The following is a 16,465-nucleotide window of genomic DNA, read 5'->3' as shown; positions in this document are numbered from 1 at the left end:
AAGAGTTTGCTTATGGATATTCAGTTGGTCTGGTGCCATTTGTTAGAAAGGTTACCTTTTCTCCATTTAATTTCGTGTTCACCTTTGTCAAAAATCAGTTGGGCATATTTATGTGGGTCTATTCCTGGGTTCTCTATTCTGATCCCATGATGCATGTGTCTGCCTTCTGCCAATACCATAGTATTGATTACTATAGCTGTATAGTAAATTGGATAGTTAAAATTGGTTAGACTGACTATGCCCACTTTCTCTTTTTTTTTTGAGACAGAGTCTTACTCTGTAGCCCAGGCTGGAGTGCAGTGGTGTGATCTCGGCCCACTGTAACCACTACTTCCCGGGCTCAAGCAATTCTCCCACCTCAGCCTCCCAAGTAGCTGGGACCACAGGCGGGTGCCACCATGCCCGGTTCATATTTTTGTATTTTTTGGTAGAGATGAGGTTCTACCATATTGGCCAGGCTGGTCATGAATGCCTGACCTCAAGTGATTCACCCGCCTCGGCCTCCCAAAGTGCTGAAATTACAGGCATGTTCTACAGTGCCCAGCCTTTCTTTTTCTTTATACAGTTATTTTAGCTATTTTAATTCCCCTGCCTTTCCATATAAATTTTAGAATAATCGTATTTACATTTACTTTTTAAATGCTGTGATTTTGATAGGAGTTGCATTAAGCCTGTTTATCAACATAGGGAGAATTGACATATTTACTATGTTGAGTAACCACTAATCTGCTTTCTGTATCTATGGATTTGGCTATTCTGAACATTTCATGTAGATGCAGTCGCACAGGATGTAGCCTTTTATGTCTGGCTTCTTTCACTTAGTGAAATGTTTTCAAGATTCATCTATGTTGTAGCATGTGTCAGTTCTTTACTCCTTTTTATTATCAAATAATCTTCTGTTGTATAGCTATTCCACATTTTGTTTACCCACTCATCAGTTGATGGACATTTGAGTTGTTTACACTTACTGGACATAGTGCTGCTAAGAACATCAGTGTACAAATTTTTGTGTGAACATGTGTTTTTAATTCTCTTGGGCGTATACCTAGGACTTGAATTGCTTTTCATATGGTAACTGTGTGTCTGATTTTTTGAGGAAATGCCAAACTGTTTTCCACAGCAGCCACACCACTTCACATTCCCAGCAGCAATGTAGGAGGGCCCTGTTTTCTCCACATCATCACCAGTGCTTGTTATTGTTCATAGTTTTGATTACCATCTTTGTGGGCATGAAATGGTATATTATTACGGCTTTGATTTGCATGTTCCTAATGACCAATGTTTGAGCACCTTTTTATGTCCTTTTTGGCATTTGTATATCTCCTATGGAGAAATGTCTATTCAAATCATTTGTCCATATTTACGTTGGGTTATTTTTCTTCTTATTTGTTGAGTTAGAAGAGTTCTTTTGGCCGGGCGCAGTGGCTCACACCTGTAATCCCAGCACTTTGGGAGGCCAAGGCAGGTGGATTGCCTTAGCTCAGGAATTCAAGACTAGTCTGGGCAACATGATGAAACCCCGTCTCTACTAAAATACAAAAAAATTAGCCAGGCGTGGCAGCGTGCACCTGTAGTCCCAGCTCCTCGGGAAGCTGAGGCAGAAGAATTGCTTGAACCCAGGAGACAGAGGTTGCAGTGAGCCAAGATTGCGCCACTGCACTCCAGCCTGGGTGACAGAGCAAGACTCCGTCTCCAAAAAATAAAAGTAAAACAGAGTTGTTTTATATATTCTGGATACTAGAGTCTTGTCAGTAATATGATTTGCAAATATTTTCTCCCATTCTGTGGGTTGTTGAGGGTTTTCTTTTTCTTAGCTGGAGGAGTAGCTAAGTACATCTACCCCATCTTTCTGGAAGCAGAAGTCTCCCAAACTAGTCTTGTAAAGCTTTTGGAAGGGCCGAAGTATGTTTCATTGCTTAAAACTCACAGTATTTTAAAGTCAGTGTGGGAGAGAAATCTTATTCTAGTGTTCAATTTTTTTTTTTTGTTTCAAATTTAGAAATTATTCTAAAGTCAATTTAGGGGAGAGATTTTTATTTTAATGCTTATATTTCTGTGCGTTTTTGTGACTTACCTCCCTGTGTATTCAGAAAAAGTTTTCTACCTGGTGTGCAGCAGCCTATGCGTTACGTGCCAAGACACAGATCCCTACAGCCCTTTGGGTAGCCAACAGGGCCTGGATCAACCCAAACCCAGCATTGTATCCACATTGTATCATTGTATGTGTGTCATGAGGTGAAAAGGATAAAGAGTTAAGAAAACAGAAAAGGGACCTTATAGCCCAAGTAAGAGTACGGAGTTTCTACCTGTAGTATGTTTTTAAGCTCTGCAGTCAGAGCATTGAAAATAGGCACAGGAGTGAGTGAGCATTTCTCATTTTTAGGCTAAATAGATGGGTCTTTCATCTTTTCTTACCAAACAGCAAGCAATTCAGAGTAATCACAAGAAATCAAGAATTTCGTGATATCTCCTGCCTTCACCCAAATCACCTTCTACTGAGTTCTTCAAAGACTGCTATCTTCCTCCTGGGTAAAGATTATTTTTTTGTTTTTATACCTCTGGCTCTGCTTCTCATATGAACTCAAACACTGATGTGCGGCCATGGCTAGAAATCGCAGAATTATTTTGAACTTCAAATATGTCTTTTGTTCCATAGGTGCCTGTGTGTGTCTTACCAGCTCCCCAGCACTGCCAGACTGTGCCATGAATGGATTATGCTTCCGATGAAATCCCTGGCTGTGTTTTGTTCAGTCACCACCGCGGGGTTCTTGTATATTCTCAAGCACCCTCTCTGGGTTTCTGTTTTGCAGCACTGCAGGCTGATTAAGGGACACTTTCCAAACCACAGGGCTCTCCCTTTATTAGTCCCCACAGTCTTTCACTGGCTGCATTGTCCTCTCATTTCTATCTATATTCAATCTCATTTCCAATTTCTTTAGCTTTCTGAAATTCTGTAGGCTTTCTCCACTCAGTCTTTTCTAGCCTTATTTTTGTCTTTTTAAAAATTCACCTTCCTTTTATTATCTCTAGACAAACTATTCATTCCCTCTTTTCTTCTTTAGGCTCTACTTTTCCTGAATATTTGCTAATAGCCTTGATTGTAAGCATCAAACTCATTATAGACTAGGTACTCTTCATTTTTATTTGTTGTTTAATTCTGTTCCTTCCGTCAAAGGAAGAAATGTATGTGAAAGGCTTTTATAAACCAGAAAGCACTATACACACATATCACTTATTGAGGTTAACAAAGGACCACTGTGCCTCTTTTCATGCTTTCTGCTCTTCTGAGCCAAGAGAACTTCTCCATAGAGGAGGGAAATATTGAAGAAAAATAAAGCCATGGAGTTGTCTCTTAGCAACTGAGTTCGTGCCTTATAAATCTCATCTACTTTAGATTACTGCTGCACAAAATCACTTGCTTTTCTTAGTGGCTCTGTATAAATAATGTTATTAAATTATAGGAAAACAATGGAAAAAATCTAATGAATGACTCATTCATTTAATCAGTTGTACTCTGTCTTTGCATAGCACTATTGATATAGTTGGGTTATTTCTTCCTCTTGAGTCTAATTGTAAAGTTTTGTTATATATCTTTTATCAGAACTTTAGTTGTAAGTAAACAAAGTAGAAGCTAAATTCTACCTTATACATTTCTAGGTTACTTAAATCGTGAAGCAATATGAGTCATATATGTAGCACATAACATATGCTGTGTATAAGTCAAGTTGTACATAGTTTAAAGAAAATCAGGTGTGCAGAAACTCAGACCAAATTGGGAAGTATTTGCATTATAAAAGAACTCATTATAAGAATTTTTCAGATAGTAGATCTCCATAGTATATCTCGTTCATTTCATTCAGATATTTTTCCTTTTTATTTATTTATTGAGACGAAGTCTCACTCTGTTGCCCAAGCTAGAGTGCAGTGGCAGGATCTCGGCTCACTGCAACCTCTGCCTCCCGGGTTCAAGCAATTCTCCTGCCTCAGCCTCCTGAGTACCTGGGACTACAGGTGCGGACTACCATGCCTGGCTAATTTTTATATTTTTTAGTAGAGATGGGGTTTTACTATTTAATTTATTATTTATAAATTAGTAATTTATAAATATAAATTTACTATTTAATATTGGTCAGACTGGTCTCGAACTCCTGACCTCGTGATCCTCCCGCCTTGGCCTCCCAAAGTGCTGGGATTACAGGCGTGAGCCACCATGCCCAGCCTATTTATTTCTTTATTTTTTATACAGTTGGGCTCTCACTGTGTTGGCCAGGGTGGTCTTGAACTCCTGGCCTCGAGCAATCCTTTCATCTCAGCCTCCCAAAGTGCTGGAATTACAGATGTGAGCTACCACGCCTGGCCATTTTTTTTTTTTTTTTTTTTTTTTGAGATAGAGTCTCACTCTGTCACCCACACCGTAGTGCAGTGGCACATTCTTGCTCACTGCAACCTCCCCTTCCTGGGCTCAGGTGACACTCCTACCTCAACCTCTCAAGTAGCTGGGACTACAGGGATGCGCCACCATGCCTGGCTAATTTGTGTGTGTGTGTGTGTTTTGTAGAGACAAGGTCTCACTATATTGCCCAGGCTGGTCTGGAACTCCTGGGCTCAAGCAATCCTGCCTCCTCAGCCTCCCAACATGCTGGGATTACAGGCATGAGCCAGTGCACCTGACCATCATTCAGCAAATATTTTTGAGTGTCTCCTATGCTAGACAATGGAAGGGATAAAGATTGTGCATGCATGCATGTTGTGTGTGTGTGTACGTGCCCATAAATAGTCTTTGGCTTTCTGTCTAGTAAGGTAGGTAAGACAATACAGTGATAAATGCCTTGTGGGTTGTAGGCCGAGTGCTGTAGAAGCTCAGAGGAGGGAAAGGTCAATTCCTGCTGGGTGGGCTATGAGTATGTGGCAAGGTGATACGTTAGAGAATGGAAGACCAGGAGTTTGTCAAGTTAAGTAATTAAGGCAACATTAAGAAGTAGTGAGTTGGTGTCCAGTGCTAGAGCAAGGAGTTTCAGCTTTAGTTAGGATGCAATGGGGAGCCACTGACTTTTTTTTTTCTTTTTGATCAAAAAGTCTTATCTGGGAAAATGTATCTGGCAGTAATGTGTAATTTCAATTAAAAAAAAAATTGGTTCTTGGATAGTCTTTTAGGCTCGTTTTGTATGAAACAAAGCCATGTTTATAAATAAGTGAATTATGAAATGGATTCATTTCCAATCTTTTTAAAAGGTAGTCAGAAACTATTTTCAGATGCAATTAGATACAGTAAGATAGGCTACGTAGTTAAGATATAAGCAGTTTACAAAGTGGGATAAAAATGCTACTTTTCATAATTTCTCAAACCATTTTTAGGGGTATTTTTATGTCAGCCATCCTGCTATCTCATTTGTCCAATTAAAACAAGGAAGAAATCCTCCATTCTCCTTTTTTCCCCATTCTTGGATAGAATGAATGTCTGTAGTGAAAAGAACTCATCAGTAGTCCTCTCAGATTTGTTCTGAATTTCACCAAATATTTGTATAATTCTGCAAAAAACGTTTGTTTCTCAGCCTTCTCCTTTAGGGAGAAAACAAATAGTGGGCGTGATGGCCTACCTCCCTGCATTGTGGTGAGGGTCAGCTGATACAAGATAAAGTGTTAAGTGTAATTACCCTGAAATGTTTGTAATTAATGGAGAAATGAAGTGTAGACACTTTGTTAGTAGAAACCACTGTGGTTTGGAAATGCAGTGTTTCAATAATAAAGACTGGATAAATAAGGTCGTGGTTTGGAAATGCAGTGTTTCNGTTTGGAGATGCAGTGTTTCAATAATAAAGACTGGATAAATAAGGTCGTGGTTTGGAAATGCAGTGTTTCAATAATAAAGACTGGATAAAAAATAAGGTTGTGGTTTGGAAATGCAGTGTTTCAATAATAAAGACTGGATAAATAAGGTTGTGGTTTGGAAATGCAGTTTTTCAATAATAAAGACTGGATAAATAAGGTTGTGGTTTGGAAATGCAGTGTTTCAATAATAAAGACTGGATAAATAAGGTTGGCTACTAGTGTTTTCCATTCCTCAGGGAATTTACAACACAAGATGATCCCCACCTCTCACTATTAAGGAAGTAGCATTTCCTACAAATTTACCTCATGATTAATTGTGTTTTTTTACAACACCACAAGAAAAGACATGTTTTTCAGGAAGTTGGAAATGCGAATCCTGGCTTAGTTACTAACTTGCCGTGCCATCAGACAAATCAGGTGATCCTTTTTGTCCCTCATTTTCTGACTAGATTGCCTAAAGCTTCCCTAGCCGAAAGAAACTACCTGCCACGTCAATGACACGCAACTGTGGGTGACTCAGGGACATATAACCTAAAGCTACTGGGTAAAATATTTTAAGAACGAGACTTGGGAAGCTGAACAGGATATTGATTTGCCGTCTTCTTCCCCCATTGTATTGACCAGGCAAGTCCACGCCTGAGTTCAGAGTTGCAGTGGGCAGGAGAGATGTGTGTGTCCAGGAAGAAATCGTGGCTTCTGCTCTGAAGATCTGGTCACATCTCAGGTCAATTGCTGTCTGAAGAACCTAGGAAAGACTGTATTTGGTTCTAATCTTGGTGATTTGGGCCTCTTCTGAGAGGTATTCAGTGTTTCTCTCGAGAAGGCTTAGGCCTTCCTAGCAGCCCTGACTGCCTTCATTTCTCTTGGAACTTCCAGGTCCAGGCCTACTCTGAATCCTCCTTTTTGGTCCTGGATACAGAGAGTGTGTGTCTTAAGACCAAAAAAAAAAGAAAAAGAAAAAAGAAAACAATGGTGGATTTTTATTCCATGGTGAATTCATGGTAAAGATTTAATAATAGCCAATGAAATAAGTTGTTTTTTTGAAAATGTATTTTGGGTTTCAGAGCAAGGATTTTCTTTTTCTACCTCTCACCCGAATGTGAAGAAAAGTTCAGAATAGTCCTTGAAAATGTCAGTTCACGCTACTATTAATTGAAAGCATTTCTTTTATCTGATACTGGGGCTGCATCTGACTAGATCCTCTCCAGGCTTAAAAAGCTAGGAGCGCAGTTTTAGAAATGAGAAATTATTTTGAATGTTTTCCTTTTGCCATACCAGAAAGAGCTTGCTGCGTTGAATTGAATCAAATCGAAGCACACCCAGTAAAAAATAATAGCCCCTGGCGTGACAGCTAGAATTTAGTTGGAAACCAGAAGGTTCCTGGCTGAGTTTTTTAAGTCTGAAAACCTCCAAACCACCTTGGCCAGTACCTAGTATTGTAGAAACATACTGTAAAACATGAGGGCTGGGGGCTCTCTGCAGTGGCGAGAATCTGCTGTTGTTTCTCAGCACATTAAATCTATGGTGAATACTAGTGTGTAGACTGTGTAGTCTAGTTCAGACTGCAACGTGAGCATGAATAGTAGAAGAGCAAGTTCAGGAAAGAGAAGGAAACTGTGAAGACAAAGCCGAGAGGAGAGGGTTGCTTGGGTAACCACAAAGGCACATTTTAGACATTCAAAGAACACTGCCTCCTTTTTGCTCCTCTTCTACATATCTTCCCCACAAAAAGATCATCAGCGGGGGCAGGGGAGATAAAAGGAGGAGAAAAGCCTAGACTTGAAAAACAAATTGATAGAAAATGATCATCTGTATCTCCTGGATCTTTTCAATGTTTTGGGGGTATGCATCCCAGCTTAAACACATTCTACCAAAACATTTCGCTCGGCTCTGCAACTTTTAATAATGCTATATTATCCAAAAGATTTTACTGTGTGTGGCCTGTATGCTGCTGTCCAGAATCCCTAAGAACAGGACAGGAAAGCTTAGGGGATACTTTTCCTCCATTCTGTTTCCACAGTGGTGCTCATTTGCTTCCATTTAAAGTATATCTAAAACCCTTATTTTCTTTTTAGGTAACAGTATGACTAAGTATACTGAGAAGCTCGAAGAGATTAAGAAAAGTAAGTAACACTCTTGATGGTTTGGGAAAATGGAAGTCTACAGTTGTTCTCTAAGTTGGTTCTTAACTAACAATTGTGTTCTACAGCTGACAGGCACAGAGAGCTATGGATGATCCGATAAGCCTAGCAGGTGCCTCAAGGGCTCTGGGAGATCCTGGGTGCTGTACTGGGCTGCTCCTCAGATTGTGGCTTGTAGGCCTAAATTCTGCCCTACTTCTATCCCATAGGAGACACTGGTGTTGGCCTGTGGAGTCAGATCTAGTGGAATGAGCTCTGGTTAAGCTTCTAGTGTCATTGTACTGCAATCTTCATGCCCTTCTTCAAGATATTTCATCTTTTCTGTCTTATTGTGTCTCTATTTGAGATAGGGGTAATAATATCTTCCTTCAGAACATTCTTGTGTGCATAAATGAGAGTATTCATGGAAGACAGGGACATGAGAACTTAGTGTTATGTATTATCAATTCATTGCAGTCTGTTTTCTTTTAATTAAAAATCATATTTCATCTACGTCCTTTTAAAAAGCTAGTCTGCAAAGATATGTTACCAGTCATTGAGTGCATTGCCCTTGCGCAAAATCATAGTTTTTCAATCTGCATCCAAAACTGATGTAAAGTGTACACTTCAAGGCCAGAATTAAGGAAGAAGTAGAAACATCTATTTTCTAAGATGGATTTGCTCGTATCTTGAATAAGAGAACCCAGTGCTAGGGGAGTAGTTAATGGTAGTAAAGAGGTACGCTGATTGATCATAGTTCAGGACTTGGCTCTGGTAATGTACATTTTCTTGGAAGAGAAAATTGCACATCAAGAATACATCAGAACATTTTCTTTTGTTACACAGCAGACCTTTTTATTTGAAATCAAAGTTCCATTTGAAGTGCTGTAATATTGGGAAACCCCAACCAATAGATGTGGACTCAGGAGCCGCTTTATGCTGTGTTTTCATTTGCCATGTTCAGCTATAAGGGCTAATGCTATAGACTTCTTAAAAATATGTAATGCCACAGTATCCTTCTCTTTTCTTCCTAAACATTTTATATTACATAAGTATATGTATTTTAAATATTTATATAAAATATATACTTTTAAACTCTGAAGAAAGATCGCATTTACTCACCTATACTTCATTGTTGCCATCCTTAACTTATCCAAGGCAGGCAGAATCCAGCTGTCCTGCTTCTTTTGGGGTTTGTCGTCTCTGTCACCTCTCATCCATTTGCAGCTGAGTGTGAGTTCACATGTCCTCACTAGAAATTTGTCCCATAAAAATGTCCCATTCCACCCAGGTTGCCAGAACCTCACTTAAAACATTTCCTCAAAGTACAATGTGGTTTCTTTTAATATCTAAACCTTGCGTGGAGGTGATCTCCCAGAAGAAATACCCTTGGAAAACAGCCTTGAAAATGCTCACTTCACTTTCCCTCCGTAGGAGTGGAAGGCTTCCTTTTAGTAGAGCAGGAGATTCCTGTTACCCCATTTCACACACTTTGTGCTGATTCCCTGACAGAATTGCTTTAGATTCTGGTTTGGCATCTACATTTTGGAAGATATTTCCTTCTCTTTCCCCATTTTCTGTTGTAAGTATTCTTTGGGGTTGAAAGGGAGGAGAATATTCCCTTGTTTCATGATACCCTAGACCCATCACTTTACTCAGATTACCTTAGATGCCATTTCTTTCTGTGAAACCACAAACCTTGTTCTGTTACTTCCTTTGATTTGTCTTCCACTGTGAGCCCAACTTCCCTTTGCTAATAACACATTTCAACAGAACCCTGAAAATGCAGAAATCCTTTGTAATCTGAATATGCTTTCAACTCTACCTGGGGAAAATAGACAGTCTATGTCTATTGACAATTTACAAAGCCCATTCTTGGTTTCTGGTGGTTAGATGACACTAGTTGGACCCAGTGTGAAACATCCTAGATAGTCAGGTCTCTGTCCTTCCAGTAACTCGAGAGAGACAGACTTAGAACCTAGACTTACTGGAGAAGAAAACCTTGATAACGTATCTGAAACAAGGATTGTCTTCAACACAGAGTTTGGGAGAAGACACACAGCAGAAGCTCCATTCTTAAAGCTCTGTTCGCTCTTGCAAGGACAGACTGACAGAGCCTTCCCAATCATCCTTTTTATAAAAATTTAAACTTACTGTAAAACATCTAGTTTGATCTTTTATCTCTGAGTAATCATGTCAGAAAGTCCTACTGACGGCTGTCCTTCTAAACCAGAACCAGGTATGTAGAGTTCAGGTTCAAATATTTAGGGGGCTTCTAGTGCTTGTGCAGAAGACAGTAGAAATGCCAATCTTTAGAATAAAGCAGTCTTTTGTTTGTTTGTTTGTTTGTTTGTTTGTTTAAATTAATCTCTGTTTAGTTAATGGGGATTTCAAAGTATACATTTTATGCTTAGAAGCATTTTAAACCATGTAACCATGCCAGAAGAGTATCAGTGGATAAATGTCACAGTGAAAACTACTTGAAAGCTGTTAGCTGTTTCCATTTGCTGATTTACTGTTGTTTTGATTTGCATAAATGACTTTTGGTGGGCAAGTTGGTGGCAATCAAAAGGAACACTGTAGTTATTCGGTTGTACTTTGTAAAGCCTCAGCTCGGCCTATTTGGGTCTGCAGCCCGGCAGGTTTTAGAAGTTCCACTGCCTATAGGTTTGCTACTTTGTTGTATCCAGAAGCAACATCTCTAAGCATTTTCTAGAAGTAATGGTCTGTTATTAGCCAAATTACTCTCTTTAAGACATTTTAGAACAGAGAAGTTTAGTTCCCTATTTTAAAAAAGCCTTGATATATTTACAGAAGGCTAGTTTTTAAAGTAGTATCATTTCCTGACTCTGAGTCTTAAGGTGCTTGGTAAACCAAGATTACATTATCCTCCAAAGTAACCACCTGGTCTGTGCTGGTTTTTGGAAAATTCATGGAAGTGATTAGTTACACCAGGTAAATAATCTTAAATACCTTTAATCCTTTCCTTTGTTGCTAGGAGTCTTGGTTTACGAGACATTTATGCTGTGAAGGTCATAGCAATTAACCAACTAACCTTGAATAATTCTGAAATAATGAAGCAGCATTTAAGGAGTCACGGGTACCAATATAAAAACCTAGGTGAGGAGGAAAGGATAAGGGTGGGCAGAGTTCAACACTGAAAATCATTCAGAATTTGACTATCATCTTCAAAACAGTTTAAGGACGCTAGCCTTTAACACACATCTATGGAACAGATAACAGATAAAGTGCGACTGGCTTCGTTTTTAACAATTGTTTAATGTGACGGGAAGAATTATTAACACAAGTACGGAAGTACCTATATTTGAGTTACAGCTCAGAACTGTAAAGACAGCACTGAATAAATGTTGATGTTTTAAGTTGTTTTTTTGTTTGTTTGTTGTTTGTTTTTGAGACACAGTTTCACTCTCGCCCAGGCTGGAATTCGGTAGTGCAATCTTGGCTCACTGCAATCTCCACCTCCCAGGTTCAATTGATTCTCATGCCTCAGCCTCTGAAGTAGCTGAGATTACAGGTGTGCGCCACCACACCCAACTAATTTTTGTATTATTGGTAGCGATGGGTTTTTGCCATGTTGGCCAGGCTGGTCTCAAACTGCTGAACTCAAGTGATCCGCCCACCTCAGCCTTCCAAATTGTTGGGATTACAGGCATGAGTCACCAAACTTGGCCTAAGTTGGTTTTATTTTATTTTATCTTTTTAAATGGTGGGGCCGGGTGCTGTGGTTAATGCCTATAATCCCAGCACTTTGGGTGGTTGAGGTGGGTGGATCACTTGAGGCCAGGAGTTCAGAACCAGCCTGACCAACATGGTGAAACCCCATCTCTACTAAAAATACAAAAATTAGCCAGGCATGGTGGCGGGCGCCTGTAATCCCAGCTACTCAGGAGGCTGAGGCAGGAGAATTCCTTGAACCTGAGAGGCAGAGGTTGCAGTGAGCCGAGATCACGGCACTGCACTCCAACCTGGGCGACAGAGAAATAAAAATAAATAAATAAATAACATAACATAACATAAAATAAAATAACATAAAATAAAATGGTGGTAAACCACAAAAACAAAAACACAGAACACCTAACATCATAATGGTTTTTAAGTGTACAGGTCAGTAGCATTAAGTATTTTCACACTGTTGTACAACAGAACTGCAGAACTTTTTCATCTTGCGAAACTGAATAGGTTAATTTTTATCAAACTGAAGTTGGAGAGAAGCTGAGAGATGATCAGAACCAGTCACAGCTGTGTGTCCAGCCAAGCACACACGTAGAAATGTTGTCCTGTGGCTCCAGCATAGTGTGTAATGGCAGGAATATTTTTGCTCTCTTTTTAAGCTGGAGTCACAATAGTGGGGCATGAACGTCTTACCAGCTGTTCAGCTTCTCTGAGTCTCTGTCCTCATTTGTAAAACACAGACATTTCTTCCCTGCTTTGCTCTGAAAAGGATTTGAGGCGGCTTACAAAAGTGCACGGAGTACAATGCAGTCAAAGTGGAGACAACTTAGTTAAAGGAAAATGGTAGACTAATAAAATAAAGGCAAGGGGTAGTCACTAGACCAAAGGTAGTTTGTAAATTAAACTTCAAGCTTCCTAATGACAAAGCAAAGGGAAACAAATTAAACAGATGATACTACTACCTGCCACACCTAATTTTGAGGATATCATGAGGCTCATGAGATAATAGATTTAAAAGCATATAAATAACTTGAAAGACCACGTAACTTGACAGCTAGAAAGAATAGCTCTAAAAAAGCAAAATAAATCTAAATAAATATTTGTCTTACCATATTTTTCAGATTATAGATACAAAAAAGATGAGCTTTTCAAGAGACTAAAAGTTACAACTTTTGCCCAGCTGGTAAGTTTCATGATCTTCCCACTGGAGTAAAGACTGTCTAATTCGTGTCACTTTATGTGAGTGTTTCTAAATTCAACTCTAGGGAATCTTTGCCGAGGAGTTTCTTCTGATTCTTTGTATGTCGTTCAGCTATGGGAAAATTAATTGGTATGTGGTATGTGTGTTCACATGAGGATGGTGAGAAATTTTTCTCTCTTCTTTGATAAGAATTCTGTAAAGTAAATGTTTGCCCTACTTTTAATTCATTAAACTTGTGGTTTAGGGGTTTTTTTCCTTATACATTTAACTTCATAGTTAGAATCTACAATTCTGGATCCTGGATTGTTTCAGCATTTTTCTCTGGAAACCAAGTGATTTCTCCTTTTCTTGGACTGATCTTTTCCAAATTATCCTACCAAAGCTGTTTTGTTATTTTGGGCAAGTCACTTTCTTCTTTTATTTGAAAATTTTGGAGAAGGTGTCTCTCCAGCTCCCAAGCAAGAGTTCCACCGGCATCACTCAAGTTGAATCTTGGGTCTTGTGAGCTAAGTTGTGAAAAGTGCTTTAAAACTGAATACTGTATAGAAGTATAAGACACTGTAATCAGTGTATCTGTTATTACATTTACATTTACTTCTTCATTGTGTGGAGAATTGCTGATCCCATTCTATGTTATGCTAGGTCAGTATTGCATTTTCAAGAAATAATGTGTAATGCTTGGATCACGATATATACAGATGTGGTTTTAAACTCTTCTTCATGTTTCTTGTCCTAAACTATCGTCTTAGCATTCTAAGTTTATGTAGTGTTCTAAATGTGCTTTTCTTCTGAAATGATCATCTGCAGTGTATTACCAACACAAAAGGAAGGAGGCCAGAGATTCAGTCTTCAGTTGAGGACACTGACAGCTTCTTCAAACAAGAGATCTTTGATGTTTGTTGTTTCCTCGTCTTTTGTAAAAGACAAAATTGCCTCTGTTTAAAAACAAACAAACATCCACACATTTCATTCTTTTTTCTATCAGATCATCCAAGTTGCTTCCCTCTCTGATCAAACACTGGAAGTGACAGCTGAGGAGATTCAAAGGCTGGAAGGTAATGAGAATTGAGGGTGTGGGGAAAATAACAAGCTGACCATTTGACTGAAACACTCACCCTGTACACATTTGCTGTCTGTTCCCAGGGACTGGGACTTTGATGTGTCTATTTGTAATTAGATTGTTACTCTCAGGGAAATGCTACCTGATACTTTAGTTGTTCATTCTTATTTTAAAAAGCCATCTGGTTTTCTGGCTCTAACACTTACAGTTTTAAATGTTTTAGATGTGTTTAAAATACTAATTACTTTTTTCAATGAATATTTTTAGCATTCTGTGTACCTACACATTAAGTGCTATGAGACTACAGAGATGAACAAAGCACAGCTCTGCTGACATGAAATTGACAGTCATATGTGTGCACATGTACACATGTATATGTGTTAGGTGGGCTGAATGATAACAGTACCACAGAATTACTAAGGTGGAAGAATTTTTAAATGGAGGAATGGAAGGAAACCATCGTTTGTGGGCTGTATATTGCAAGGTGAATTCACATGAATTTTCTTACTTAATCTTCTTAAAAACTCTGGCAGGAAGGTACACTCGACCGATGAGAGGCCCAAGCTGCAGAGGTTAAGCTGCCTCCTCAAAGTGATACAGCTAGTAAGGAAGGGACCTGGGTTACAAATCTAAGTGTCTCCAGTAGCATTCAGTGTCTTCTTGCTGCCTTCATTGTACCCTTAAGGGACTGAAAAGTGCTTTTAGGAAAGATGCAGGATGTTGTGGGAGAGTTCCCAGGAAGGAAAGACACTTCTAGTTAGAAGACCGAGGTAGGCAGCCAGGCACGGTGCCGCACACCCAGTGCCTCACACCCATAATCCCAGCACTTTGGGAGGCCAAGCGGGGAAGATCACCAGGTCAGGGGTTCGAGACCAGCCTGACCAACATGGTATAACCCTGTCTCTACCAAAAAAGATACAAAAATTAGCCGGGCGTGGTGGTGCGCGCCTGTAATCCCAGCTACTCAGGAGGCTGAGGCAGGAGAATCACTTGAGCCCAGGAGGCGGAGGTTGCAGTGAGCTGAGGACTATACCACTGCACTCCAGCCTGGGCGACAGAGCGAGACTCCGTCTCAAAAAAAAAAAAAAAAAAAAGGAAGAAGACCGAGGTAGGCTTCCTCAAGGCACTGGAACTGGACCTTGAAGTGGGATAGAATCTCAACAGGTACAAGTTAAAGATGAGGCTGTTGCAGGCTGAGGAGCAGCCTGCGAAAGGAATGGAGAGGACAGCACACCAGGCATGTTTGGGGAATTGAGTCATCCAATCTGGCTGTGGTCTAAGGGACGAGTAGGCACTGGGTAGGAGATAAGGCTAGAAAGACAGGTAGGCTCCAGATCTCCTTTCTTAAATACCAAGTTGAAAATAAAACCTCCTAGTTGTACTCTCATGAAAAGAATACACAGAGTTAAGGTCTTTATTTTGTCCTGAAGTACCCAGCAATCAGTGTGTGGCTGTTTATTGAAGAGGAATGTGTTTTGTTAAGGTTGATGTAGGTCAGGAATTTGACTTCTGATTTCAAGACAAGTTTCTCAGGAAGTCTGAACACTGGGTTTGTGCAACTCAACTGTGATTTCCCCGGGCTGGTTTTTGTTAGGGAGGATAAAGAGAATCTGAAAACGACAGGAATTTATCTTTGACAGATGCCTCTCACAAAGCAGAGAAATAAGAGCTCTTTGTAACAGAGATAATTGAGTCTCCTCATACAAGTACTCCCAATTTTAACTGGGTTATATAAGCACCTAGATTTGGTCCTTCAATTCATTGTTGAGATTGTAGCACCCGAACATATGGGCACATGCAATTTTCTCTTCTGAGATAAATTTGCGCAGCAAAGTAGGCTCTTGTAAAGTAGGACACCATAATGTGTGAGTAATATTAGTGTTTTTCTAGTGCTCTACACAGATAATAACTCACTCAGGAGTGCCTGGGGAACAGATTGTATCTGTATACATACTGGCTATCTTTGAAGGGATTAAAAACAAAAAAAAAAACTCCTTTTATAATGTTTATCGCTTTTTCCTAACTTAAAAGTGTGTTTCTAGTAAGTTAGGAAGCCGTAAAAAGTATATAAAGAAGCAAATTAAATAACTAATAATCACTTTGTATGTTTTGGTCCGCTTTCCGCCTCTCTAACCCCTCACCCCAATTAAATCTATATTCTTTGTATAATTTTGTATTGTGCTGTTTTCAGTTATCCCTTTTTCATTCATACTTTCCTTTGTCGCTAAATAGGCTTCAGAAGCATGACTATAAAGATTGTGTTGTCATCTAATGTCTGTCCTTTGGATATACCATAATTTAATTATTCTCTCGTTGGGCATTATAGTTTTTTCTGATTTTTCACCTTTATAAAATAATGCTACAATGTATATATGTAAATGTTTGTATGATTCTGATTATTTCCTGAGGATAAATTGCTGCAGAGGGTCAAAGGGTGGAACCATTTTAGACACCCAGTGCTGACTGCCACATTCTCTTCAGCATGGTTCTACCTGTTTGCATTCTCACCAGGAGTAAATGAGAAGACCTGTTTTTCCTCGTCCTAGCCAAAGCTGAATAATT

At 39.3% G+C, this 16,465-nt stretch overlaps 1 protein-coding gene across 5 annotated transcripts in view; it reads left to right on the top strand.

Moving 5' to 3' along the window:
- Positions 1-16,465, top strand: part of CEP41 (centrosomal protein 41) — a 52,785-nt gene that overhangs the window by 21,494 nt on the left and 14,826 nt on the right. For 4 of the 5 annotated variants that reach the window (XR_003118613.1, XM_025379895.1, XM_025379897.1 and 1 more), the window contains exons 3-5: positions 7,905-7,952; positions 12,764-12,825; positions 13,829-13,898. Coding sequence is in view for 4 of the 5 variants with exons in the window: in XM_025379895.1 (XP_025235680.1) it covers positions 7,905-7,952; positions 12,764-12,825; positions 13,829-13,898 (180 nt within the window). In the remaining variant the exon portion in view is untranslated. The remainder of the gene's footprint in view (positions 1-7,904; positions 7,953-12,763; positions 12,826-13,828; positions 13,899-16,465) is intronic. The other variant, XM_025379898.1, reaches the window with a different exon arrangement.

This window comes from Theropithecus gelada, chromosome 3 (assembly GCF_003255815.1).
Source record: "Theropithecus gelada isolate Dixy chromosome 3, Tgel_1.0, whole genome shotgun sequence".
Taxonomy (NCBI): Eukaryota; Metazoa; Chordata; class Mammalia; order Primates; family Cercopithecidae; genus Theropithecus; species Theropithecus gelada.
This window is presented reverse-complemented; position numbering and strand designations above follow the sequence as displayed.